This window comes from Conger conger, chromosome 5 (assembly GCF_963514075.1).
Source record: "Conger conger chromosome 5, fConCon1.1, whole genome shotgun sequence".
Classification (NCBI taxonomy): Eukaryota; Metazoa; Chordata; class Actinopteri; order Anguilliformes; family Congridae; genus Conger; species Conger conger.
Genome location: NC_083764.1, coordinates 65,495,432 through 65,508,222, shown reverse-complemented (window position 1 = coordinate 65,508,222; position 12,791 = coordinate 65,495,432). Strand labels below are relative to the sequence as shown.

Sequence of the window (12,791 nt, the reverse complement as noted above, 5' to 3'; positions counted from 1 at the left end):
TGAAGGTTATCAGTAGAACTGAAAACAGAAGTATAGTTCATTTTGAATATGAAAATGTTTCTTTATTTCACATTCTAATGTAAGTATTTATTGTATTTCCAAAGTGAAATGATCTGCAAAAGGAGCCATTTTAGTTCTCAGGCCTGACTGCAGTTTGAGCTCCTCACTACGTGTCACATGACTGACAGAGAGACAGGAGGGAGGGGCAGGAGTGTGGAGACATTCTCAGAGCTGTGTTAGGGAGCAGTGCTCAGCATGGGACAGGAGGGGTCAAAGTTCATGCTCAGATAAATGTGTCTGACACAATGTGGTCTAAGATGGAAGATCACTGTTAATGTGTCACTGGAGAGTAAATATACAGCACATTAAACTGAATTTAATATATGAATTAATTTGTATGTTGTAATTTACTACAGTCATACCTGTTTGCTTGGCATGTCCTGTCATAGAGGCAATGCACAGATATGTGTCACTGTGAACACATTGTTTCTACACATGTTGACCTGAGTCTCCATTTTGGCTCCCCTGTGTCTGAGCAGGGGCTCTTGTGCTGTTTGTGTAGACAGTAAAGTTTACTGTGGTTCTGTGTCCTCAGTAAAGTGGACTCTGTCATTTCTTTCCAGGAGAAACTCAGGACTGCACTGGCTCCACTGCAGAAGAAGCTAAAAGCCTTTAATGCAGTGAAACTAATCTGTGATCAAACAGCAGAGCACATCAAGGTACTGAACTGAGGCCTTTAAATCACAGTGTTGAAAATGCAGCACTGGATTGTGCTGAAATGATGGTGAATAATGTTTATTCCAGAGCCAGGCCCAGCACACAGAGAGGCAGATAAAGATGGAGTTTGAGAAACTTCAGCAGTTCCTAAAAGATGAAGAGGCAGCCAGGATCACTACACTAAGGGAGGAAGAGGAGCAGAAGAGTCAGAAGATGAAGGAGAAGATTGAGAAGATGAAAGAAGAGATATCATCCCTTTCAGAACAGATCAGAGCCATAAAACAGGAGCTGGGAGCTGAAGACATCTCATTCCTGCAGGTAAGACCTGTTCACTCTGTGTCTGTAGGACTCTATACACACTGCTGTCAATGCTTGCATGCATTTATTTATACAATATAGTATTAAAAAATCATTAAATCTCCTCAAAACTTCATCAAGCTAATTAATCAATTGTCTTGCAGGGAAAGGGTTTTAAAACCAGTTTATCGTGCAACATCTCATGCATTACATTACATTACATTAATGGCATTTGGCAGACGCTCTTATCCTGAGCGACGTACAGTTGATTAGACTATCCTCCCCTGGAGCAATGCAGGGTTAAGGGCCTTGCTCAAGGGCCCAATGGCTGATCTTATTGTGGCTACACCAGGATTAGAACCACTGACCTTGTGTGTCCCAGTCATGCACCTTAACCACTACACTACAGGCCGCCCCTTATTAAAGTGTTAAAGCAGCACATTTATTTTTCTATATCATATAATATCTAAAGCTATTTAAAGATATTTATGTGTTAATGGACTGAGTATTGGCTACACTGGTAATAATTCACTCATTTTATTATTTCAGAGCTACAAGGACACACAAGACAGGTAAGCAACCTCCATCCTCTATCAGGTTAAATATGAAAAGTAGTTTATTAGCCTGTAGTGTTCTATCAGTGAGGTACTGTGGAATGTGTTTGAAATGCCTCTCTCTCTTTAATAATTACTGCAGCTTTAATTAAATTAATATCTCTCTCTAATGTAAATACCCCCCTCCCCCACACTCCTGTGAGTGCATGTTTCTCAGTGGGGTTGTGAGTGTGTGTCTCTCAGTGGGGCTGTGAGTGTGTGTCTCTCAGTGGGGCTGTGAGTGTGTGTCTCTCAGTGGGCTGTGAGTGTGTGTCTCTCAGTGGGGCTGTGAGTGTGTGTCTCTCAGTGGGACTGTGAGTGTGTGTCTCTCAGTGGGACTGTGAGTGTGTGTCTCTCAGTGGGGCTGTGAGTGTGTGTTTCTCAGTGGGGCTGTGAGTGTGTGTCTCTCAGTGGGGCTGTGAGTGTGTGTCTCTCAGTGGGGCTGTGTGGCAGAATGCTGGGAGGGATGGAGCCATTTTCTTACAGAATGAAGATCTGATGTTTCTGCGGATAATCTTCTATGGTAATGAAGCCACGCCCACAGCACAAGTGACTCCTGAATATTATTGCAGAGCCCAGTGCACACTGGGGGATCCAGAGGTGTCAGGACCGCTGATTGATGTGGCCAAGCACCTGGGCAATCTGAAGTACAGAGTGTGGGAGAAGATGCTGGGGACTGTTCAATACAGTGAGTACTGGGGGCAGGGAGCTCCACATTGTCACTGTACAGGGGGAATCTTCAGCATCCTTTCCACAAGCTGATGAAGCCAGTCAGAGTCATATTGGTCCTGTCTGTGTAAGAGCCCTGGAGTGAAGAGACTGAGCACCAGTCCTTAATCTCACTGATGCTCATAATAAAATGCTGCTTTAAGAGTGATACTGTATTTAAGGGGAAGGACAGGAGCTACACAAACACTGACAGGCTTGGCTCCCTCTTATAGGGATTATACAATATGTGACTAATGAAATATTATCCTTTAGTTCTGGTGCTTCTCTCACACATGTATCTGAGGCTATAATGTTGTTCTTGTGAAACCCAGTTTATATCATTAGGAGCCCATTGTTTCTGACGGTTTCCCTTTGTGCAGATCAGTGCTGACGTCTCATTCTCTGTCCCTTCAGCTCCTGTGACTCTGGACCCAAACACAGCAGATCCCAAACTCTCACTGTCTGAGGATCTGACCAGTGTGAGAAACAGTGGTGAGAGACAGGAGGTTCCTGATAATCCAGAGAGATTTGTTGGATGGTGTTGGGTGCTGGGCTCTGAGGGATTCAGCACAGGGACACACTGCTGGGATGTAGAAGTGGGGGGTGTGGCCTGGCGGGTGGGTGTGATTAAAGAGTCATTCAGCAGGAAAGGGCGTTTGGATCTGAGCCCAGCAGGAGGAGTGTGGAGTATAAAGCTGATCAGGGGGGAATACAGAGCCATGACCTCCACACCTACAGACCTCACTGTGCAGAGGAAACTCCAGAGGGTCAGAGTGCAGCTGGACTGGGACAGGGGGGAGGTGTCATTCTCTGACCCCAGTGACAACACTCCTCTCTACACTTTTAAACACTCCTTCACTGAGAGACTGTTTCCTTTCTTTGGTACTCTGGGGACTGTGCGGATCTGTCCACTGGGGGTGTTTGTAAGTGTTAAACAGCACTGTGGGATTATGGGTAAACATCAGTTGAAGTAAAATGACTTTATTTATTAAACTCCAAGCAGGTTTACAACAGATGTCAAACAAAAACACGTCATGAACAAAATATAGTCAATTATCTGAAATGTAAATACAAACATTCTTAAGTGCTTGATGAGAAATGTCTGATCTCTCTGATATAACCTCACAATGTTATTACTGAATAATTACTGTGGTACATGGTGGTACTGTAAGTACACTAGTGAGTGTGTAATGAGTTGGGGTGTAATAAATACACCGGTGGAATAACTCCAGAGTGCTGCTCTTTTCCTGACCCGTCACCAGTGTGTCTCCCAGGTGTGTGATGAGGTAAGTCTCTCTCTCTCCAGTGCAGTATGAACGCAGACAGAGACAAATACGCCCCTCATACGCTGGGTTTGGGCTCATTCCACACTCACTTGAGCTGATCTGAGATCAGTGGAGCCCCCCCAAGGCTCCCTCATTGAAAAACAATCTCAGCGCAGAAAGGAGGCTGCAGTGCTGGGATTGGGTGTTCAGGTCTGCCAATCATTTCAGGAAAAACACAAAAGAGGGTGGAATCAATAAGGATCCTACTTTATTGAGTCTAACCTCCAGAGATGCCCTTAAGAACCAAAAATCAAGCTTCCACCTTAGGCTACTATGCACATCTCATTATACATTTCATTGTTTAAAACGCATCCTCTTGGCACAAATAAAATAGTGCTCATAGCAGTTGTAATGGAGCGCTGGGATTGTGTGCGCAGTAACGTAAAGACAGGAGATATCTGTATCGTTACTTTCATTGGAAGTTGAACAGGACCAGAGAAACGAGTGTGACTCACACACCTCTTCTAACAGCCTGACTTCTTCACTCGTTCTTCACCCCGACGCTGCTGCGTAACAGTGACTCTACCGCCCTCTAGTGGAATCAGAATACTGGCAGTCTTACGCCACTCCACTCCATCTCCTGCCACCAAACATTTTAACATACTATAACTCTACTTACCAGCCTAATCGTTCTACAGTAACCACTGCAACGAGTATTTTTACTTCTCAGCAATTATTTTAATAATATGAAAAAATAAGATAAGTTCATAATCAGAAAAAAATATAGAATAAAAATATTTATATTCAATGAAAGTCTTTCAGATGAGGAGGTAACTCTCTCTGTCTTTGTGGGTCTCGGTCCCAGTGCACATTGGTTGCTGGGTAACCAGCCCCTGAGGGAGGCGCTGTCCGAGCAGTGTTATGAGGAGCAGTGATATGAGGAGCAGTGATATGAGGAGCAGTGACATGAGGAGCAGTGTTATGAGGAGCAGTGTTATGAGGAGCAGTGACATGAGGAGCAGTGATATGAGGAGCAGTATTATGAGGAGCAGTGTTATGAGGAGCAGTGATATGAGGAGCAGTGACATGAGGAGCAGTGATATGAGGAGCAGTGTTATGAGGAGCAGTGTTATGAGGAGCAGTGTTATGAGGAGCAGTGACATGAGGAGCAGTGATATGAGGAGCAGTGTTATGAGGAGCAGTGTTATGAGGAGCAGTGACATGAGGAGCAGTGATATGAGGAGCAGTGATATGAGGAGCAGTGTTATGAGGAGCAGTGTTATGAGGAGCAGTGTTATAAGGAGCAGTGACATGAGGAGCAGTGTTATGAGGAGCAGTGACATGAGGAGCAGTGTTATGAGGAGCAGTGTTATGAGGAGCAGTGTTCTGAGGAGCAGTGTTATGAGCAGTGTTATGAGGAGCAGTGTTATGAGGAGCAGTGTTATGAGGAGCATTGATATGAGGAGCAGTGTTATGAGGAGCAGTGATATGAGGAGCAGTGTTGTGAGGAGCAGTGTTATGAGCAGTGTTATGACTAGGGACAGTACAGTCCTTCAGCTCTCCAGCAGAGATCTCCTCAGGTGACTCAGGTTCTGAATGGATTGGGTCCTGGTGTCTTTGGACCGCTCCTCCATCCTCCAGCCTCTCTCTGTAGGATACCGGTCCAGTCACCGTCTCTGCGTATCCAGGAATCCATTTTGGTCCGTGACTGAAGTTCCTTGTGTGTGCAGGATCACCGATGACAAACCTGCCTGTCATGGTTCTCAGTTTTCTTTGCTTCTTTTGAACTCTCCATTTCAGGTGGGGGTGTATGGAGTCCAGGGTGCAGCGGAGAGCAACATTCCCGCTGGCGATAGAGCTGTCCTGGTCTGGAGAGTTGCTCTGCAGCTGAACCAGACTCTTGCCCCTTTCGTGTCCAGTGTTCCCTCCAGACAGTCTTTCATAATCTCCTTAAAGGTTTGGACTGGCCGCTCTGCAAGCCCGTTTCTTCCTCATGAACCCTGTAAACTCTCCACTCACAAAGCAGGCACCATTATCAGAGACCAAGAGTTCTGGCTGCCATGGTGACTGAAACTAATGTGCAGGCACTCAGCTGTTCAGGCTGCAGTGGCTGAACTGACTGGGTACACATCCATCCATTTTGAGTGTGTGTCCATGAGGATGAAAAACTCATGTCTGTCGGGTTCTCTGTTTTTCTGTATCCGCTCTTTGCGTTTTCGTTCCTTGTGACCCTCTGTGCTCACCGTAGTCAGTCTGTCAGTTAATTCACTCTTATTCATTCGTTCCACCTGTGTCTCCATCTCCCACTCCTTATATGGACTTCCTTCCTGTCTCTTGTCATTCATTTCACCTGTTCCTTATCATCTGTTCCCCAGTTCACTCACCTGATTCTTGTTCCCCTTGTTATCAGTTTTAAATATATTTACTGGTCTGTTTCATTTGTTCATCTCAGGCGCGTTCATCTTCCCCTGTTTCCGAGTTCTGCCCTTGTTATTTCCTTTCCCCTGGTTCTAGCCTCCTCTTCCCTGTGCCTTTGCCCTGATATATTCTGTCTGGCTTTTGCTCTCTGCCTGGTTTGTTGGATTTAGTTTTACACTTTTGCCGGTCTGGCTTCTTGGTTTTTGAACTCCTGCATGTTTTCCAGATTACACTCTGCCTGCCCTGCATCTACCGGTCTGCCTGAATTACAACTACTGATTTTTATTACAAACAAACAAACAAACAAACAAACGCAAAAGTAAATCTTCTATTCTGGGAACAGAATATTGCTCTCCCTTTGACACTCGAGTTAACGTCAGCTTGTACCCGCTACAGGAGTGGTTCTTAAACTTTTTGTCTGGCGACACCACAAAAATAACTGGAGAGGTCTGGCGACTGCACTTTCCCAAAACCCATTCCAAACCCATTCCAAACCCATGTTAACAACTGTCAATCAAGCAAAAACGAATAAGGCAATGTAAGAAATAGCCTAGGCTACAACAATTTAATAAAACGAACAAGAACCGGAACAAACAAAGCAATCACGATTAAACAAATGCACAAATCATCAGATCCAGTCCAGATCAAAAACACCAGAGCAGCTAATCTGGAGGCGGAGAGAGACAGAAACACGGCTATAACGATCTCGCTTTATTTATTTTAGTTTCTTCCTCTGGTTTATTTTCTTTAATAACATACATAGGCTATGCTAATGAGAAGGATGGGCCTGCTTCCACGAACATAGCAAGTTCATTCTTGGATTGATGCTGCACACGGCGACACAAAGGTTTTCCTCCACGCTGCTGAGCCGACATCTGTATTTATTTTTTATATAGGCCAGAGACGAAAATGTCTTCTCGCACAGATAGGTCGATCCAAAAGACGTATTCCTGCGCAATTGACAGCCAGAATTCCTCCAGTGTTACAACGTCTGTAATGTGCGTCGCTGGACAGCTCAATCAGCGCATCCTCGAGCTCAGATGGCAGGTCGTTTGAAGAGCAGCTGGTGAAATGTTGTCCTATCCAGTCATAATGCTCTACATTTCCCGTGAGAAAATATTGATGGAATTTGTCGAGGAGACTTCGGAGATGAATGGTAATTGAGGCTTTCAATGAATTGGCATTCATGTCGTTCTCCTCCAAAAAGTCCTGCAGCTCCCAAAACATTTCAAAATCCTCACTCTCCGCACGGGCTGCCCAGCGCTGCAACTTTTTTGTGAAAGCGTTCACTTTGTCCGAGAGGGTCAGGATGTTAGTGTTGAGACCTTGTTGTGACAGGTTGAGAGTGTTTAATTAATCAAATATGCATGGCAGGTAAGCAAGACGTGATATCCATTTGGAGTCAGTGAGATGGTGCGCAAGAGGGGAGTGCGCGTCTGAGAGGAAGGTGCGCACCTCGCTTCCCAACTCAAACAGGCGTGTAAGAACCTTGCCCGTGAAAGCCACCTTACTTCTGAATGGAAAAGAAGGGATTCATGTGTAGACTGGATTGAGAGCCAATCATTATTACATTAGTGGCATTTGGCAGACGCTCTTATCCAGAGCGACGTGCGGTTGATTAGACTAAGCAGGAGACAACCCTCCCCTGGAGCAATGCAGGGTTATGGGTCTTGCTCAAGGGCCCAATGGCTGTGTGGATCTTATTGTGGCTACACTGGGATTAGAACCACCGAACTTGGTGTCCCAGTCATTTACCTTAACCACTACACCACAGGCTGCCCTGTCATGAGTATTTGTGAAATTCAACTAATCTAAAGCACAGCTAACTCCATTAGCTTCATCAGTGACGCTATTATGAAGAGGAATGGATTGTGGACTCCAGTTATGCATCTGTGTGTGAATCATGTTTGTCAGGGAGGGTGTGTGCTTGAGTTTATATGGGTAATGAGATTCCATTTGCATTAATACATGAGAGAGAACTGGCAGAACCTGAAGAACAAGGCTGGTGTAAAAGTGAAGACGGACTTTTACAGTGTACCACTTTCTCACAGACAGACGCTGTAGCTACACTGGGGAACTTATGATATGATTTCACTGTATATCCTTCAGATTTATTTACTGAGCTCAGAACAGACGGAGACAGAATGGCGTCTGGATCTCCTTCTCTCCTGGAAGAGGAGCTCTCCTGTCCTGTGTGCTCTGACATCTTCAGGGATCCTGTTCTCCTGAGTTGCAGTCACAGCTTCTGTAAGGCCTGTCTGCAGCAGTACTGGGATCAGAAGGGATCTCTGGAGTGCCCAGTTTGCAGGAGAAGATCTTCGAGGGAATGTCCTCCCTGTAACCTGTCTCTGAGGAATACCTGTGAGGCGTTCTTAAAGGAGAGAAGTCAGAGAGCTAAAGCAGGACCTGAAGTGCTCTGCAGTCTGCACAGTGAGAAACTCAAACTCTTCTGTTTGGAGGATCAAATACCTGTATGTCTTGTCTGTCAAACTTCAAGAAAACATGAAAACCACAAACTGCTACCAGTTCAGGAGGCTGCCGAAGAGTATAAGGTAACTGGTTCTAAAGCAATTTACACATTCATAATTTATTTTATCAACTTTATATTTTACTATCGCCCAATGTATGCTGGGATAGGCTCCAGCCCCCCTGCGACCCTGTTCAGGATAAGCGGGTTCAGATAATGGATGGATGGATGGATATATTTTACTAATTGAATCAGAAAATTATTGATGATTGAAAATGATTTGTTTTGATGTCATCTACTGAGCCCTCGGTGAAGGTTATCAGTATAACTGAAAACAAGTATAATTAACATTGAATATTAAAATGTTTCATGATTTAACATTCTCATGTAAGTATTTATTGTATTTCCGAAGTGAAATGATCTGCAAAAGGAGCCATTTTAGTTCTCAGGCCTGACTGCAGTTGGAGCTCCTCACTACGTGTCACATGACTGACAGAGAGAGACAGGAGGGAGGGGCAGGAGTGTGGAGACATTCTCAGAGCTGTGTTAGGGAGCAGTGCTCAGCATGGGACAGTCGGGGTCAAAGTTCATGCTCAGATAAATGTGTCTGACACAATGTGGTCTCAGATGGAAGATCACTGTTAATGTGTCAAGAGAGACTAAGTACACATTGTAGGATATTTTCATTTTAAAACATCTGGATATTGAATGCCTCACAGCAAAGGTTTTGGGTTTGAATCCCGGTCAGCCGGGGCCTCTCTGTGTGGAGTTGGCGACCTTTCTAGGGTGTATTTGTCAGGGTTGGGAGGTAGTGACTGGATGTGGCCACCAGGGTTTCATTATCTTCACCTGGTCCTCGTTAGTGCCAGGGGAGCCTACCTCCTGAGGGTATTTAAAGCCCTCGCTGGCAGTCTGTCAGTGCTTTGGTGTCAACCGTTCGCTCTTGCACCAAGCTGGTAAGCACGCGGTAGACTAGGTGTGTTAGTGAGTCAGGTATCGTGCTGGTGCAGGGTTTCGTTCACTCTTAAAAGAAAAGGTAAGGAAGGTGTTCAGGTCGTTAGTGCGGCGTGTGCTTCTGACGCCTTCCTGAAGGTTCTTGTTATTTCTAGCTCGTGTGAGCTTTTGGGTGAGGGACATTGTGCCCGGTATTATATTGATAGTCCCCGTCTTTACAGTATTCCTGCCTTTCGCAAAATGTATGCTGGGATAGGCTCCACCCCCCCTGCGACCCTGTTCAGGATAAGTGGGTTAAGATAATGGATGGATGGATGGATGGATATTGAATTTTGTCTGTGAAAACAGAATAGAGCCATTCTGTCTCCCCTCTGTCTGAGCAGGGACTCTTGTGCTGTCTGTAGGCAATGAAGTTTACCGTCTGTCCGTTTCCTCAGTAAAGTGTGGACTCATTTCTTTCCAGGAGAAACTCAGGACTGCACTGGCTCCACTGCAGGAGAAGCTAAAAGCCTTTAATGCAGTGAAACTAATCTGTGATCAAACAGCAGAGCACATCAAGGTACTGTACTGAGGCCTTTAAATCACAGTGTTGAAAATGCAGCACTGGATTGTGCTGAAATGATGGTGAATAATGTTTATTCCAGAGCCAGGCCCAGCACACAGAGAGACAGATAAAGATGAAGTTTAAGAAACTTCAGCAGTTCCTAAAACATGAAGAGGCAGCCAGGATCACTGCACTGAGGGAGGAAGAGGAGCAGAAGAGTCAGATGATGAAGGAGAAGATTGAGAAGATGACAGAAGAGATATCATCCCTTTCAGAACAGATCAGAGCCTTAGAACAGGAGCTGGGAGCTGAAGACATCTCATTCCTGCAGGTAAGACCTGTTCACTCTGTGTCTGTAGGACTCTATACACACTGCTGTTAATGCTCATACACATTCATTTATACAATATAGTATTCTCTATTCTTGCAAAAGTCATTAAATCTCCTCAAAACTTAATCAAGCAGAATTATTGTCTTGCAGGGAAAGTGTTTTAATTCAACGTTATCATGCAACATACACTGTACACATGTATAACAGTGTTAAAGCAGCACATTTAATTTTCTATGTCATGTAATATCAAAAGTTATTTCAAGATATTTAAATAAAAATGATTTCTAACATGGTGTTAAAGGACTGAGTTTTGGCTACAGTGATCATAATTCACTCTCTTTATTTCAGAGCTACAAGGACACACAAAACAGGTAAACAAACTCCATCCTCTCTCATCAGGTTAAATATCAAGAGTAGTTTATTAGCCTGCAGTGTTCTATCAGTGAGCTACTGTGGAATGTGTTTGACATGCCTCTCTCTGTAATAATTACTGCAGCTTTAATAATGACTATGGAGGAACATATATATTTAGTAATATTGAAGTATTTACGGTATTATTTGCCTCTAATATAAATACCCTCTGTGGGGTGGGGCTGTGAGTGTGTGTCTCTCAGTGAGGCTGTGAGTGTGTGTCTCTCAGTGGGGCTGTGAGTGTGTGTCTCTCAGTGGGGCTGTGTGGCCGAATGCTGGGAGGGATGGAGCCATTTTTTTACAGAATGAAGATCTGATGTTGCTGCTGATAATCTTCTATGGTAATGAAGCCACCCACAGCACAAGTGACTCCTGAATATTATTGCAGAGCCCAGTGCACCCTGGGGGATCCAGAGAAGGTCTCAGGAGCGCTGATTGATGTGGCCAAGCACCTGGGCAATCTGAAGTACAGAGTGTGGGAGAAGATGCTGGGGACTGTTCAATACAGTGAGTACTGGGGGCAGGGAGCTCCACATTGTCACTGTACAGGGGGAATCTTCAGCATCCATTCCACAAGCTGATGAAGCCAGTCAGAGTCATATTGGTCCTGTCTGTGTAAGAGCCCTGGAGTGAAGAGACTGAGCACCAGTCCTTAATCTCACTGATGCTCATAATAAAATACTGCTTTAAGAGTGATACTGTATTTAAGAGCCTACAGAAACACTGACAGGCTTTGCTCCTTCTTACAACGATTATACTATCCTTGTGAAATCCTAAGAAATAGTACTGTCTTTTAGTTCTGCTGCTTCTCTCACACATGTATCTGAGGCTATAATGTTGTTCTTGTGAAACCCAGTTTATATCATTAGGAGCCCTTTGTGTCTGACGGTTTCCCTTTGTGCAGCTCAGTGCTGACGTCTCATTCTCTGTCCCTTCAGCTCCTGTGACTCTAGACCCAAATACAGCAAATTCCAACCTCTCACTGTCTGAGGATCTGACCAGTGTGGGATGGAGTGGTGAGAGACAGCAGGTTCCTGATAATCCAGAGAGATTTGATTGGCAGTGGTGTGTGCTGGGCTCTGAGGGATTCAGCTCAGGGAGACACTGCTGGGATGTAGAAGTGGGGGATAATGAGTACTGGGGGGTGGGTGTGGCTAAAGAGTCCATCAGCAGGAAAGGGGGTGGGTATGAGAGCCCAGCAGGAGGAGTGTGGAGTATAGAGCTGTGCGATGGGAAATACAGAGCCATGACCTCCCCACTCACACACCTCACTGTGCAGAGGAACCTCCAGAGGGTCAGAGTGCAGCTGGACTGGGACAGGGGGGAGGTGTCATTCTCTGACCCCAGTGACAACACTCCTCTCCACACTTTTAAACACTCCTTCACTGAGAGACTGTTTCCATTCTTTGGTACTCTGGAGACTGTGCGGATCTGTCCACTGAAGGTGTCTGTAAGTGTAAAATAGCACTGTGGGATTGTTTGTAAACATCAGTTGAAGTCAAAGCACTGTATTTAATCAACTCAGAGTAGATTTACTACAAATGTTAGAAACAAAAACACATCATAACAAAATATTGTGTATAATTTTAAATGTAAATACAAACATTGTATTGTGCTTGATGAGAAATGTCTGATCTCTCTGATATAACCTCACAATGTTATTACTGAGTAATTACTGTGGCACATGGTGGTATTGTAAGTACACTGGTGTGTGTGTAATGAGTTGGGGTGTAATAAATACAGCAGTGGAATCACTCCAGAGTGCTGCTCTTTTCCTTACCCGTCACCAGTGTGTCTCCCAGGTGTGTGATGAGGTAAGTCTCTCTCTCCGGTGCAGTATGAACGCAGACAGAGACAAATACGCCCCTCATACGCTGGGTTTGGGTTCATTCCACACTCACTTGAGCTGATCTGAGATCAGTTGAGAAACACAGAGCCATCATCATAAGCAGTGACGTGTGGTTGAGTCTTAAGCAGGGTCATGGTAACACATAAAAGGCCATCGCCATGGAGACAGCAGCTGTAGTACAGTGTGAATGTCACTCAAAGGTAACGTAAAATCAATCAGTGTCATATTGGAGTGGTT

General features: G+C 44.8%; 2 protein-coding genes across 2 annotated transcripts; both read left to right on the top strand.

The window, feature by feature from the left end:
• Positions 1 to 627: 627 nt before the first annotated feature.
• LOC133128386 (E3 ubiquitin-protein ligase TRIM35-like) lies at positions 628 to 3,541 on the top strand. The gene is made up of 5 exons (XM_061241839.1): positions 628 to 719; positions 805 to 1,035; positions 1,564 to 1,586; positions 2,180 to 2,295; positions 2,730 to 3,541. The coding sequence occupies exons 2-5, from the start codon at positions 838 to 840 to the stop codon at positions 3,287 to 3,289; spliced, it is 897 nt and encodes a 298-aa protein (XP_061097823.1). The 5' UTR covers positions 628 to 719; positions 805 to 837; the 3' UTR covers positions 3,290 to 3,541.
• A 4,503-nt stretch (positions 3,542 to 8,044) lies between these two features.
• LOC133128989 (E3 ubiquitin-protein ligase TRIM35-like) lies at positions 8,045 to 12,459 on the top strand. The gene is made up of 5 exons (XM_061242794.1): positions 8,045 to 8,550; positions 9,883 to 9,978; positions 10,064 to 10,318; positions 11,041 to 11,212; positions 11,644 to 12,459. The coding sequence occupies exons 1-5, from the start codon at positions 8,143 to 8,145 to the stop codon at positions 12,168 to 12,170; spliced, it is 1,458 nt and encodes a 485-aa protein (XP_061098778.1). The 5' UTR covers positions 8,045 to 8,142; the 3' UTR covers positions 12,171 to 12,459.
• The last annotated feature ends 332 nt before the right edge of the window (positions 12,460 to 12,791 follow it).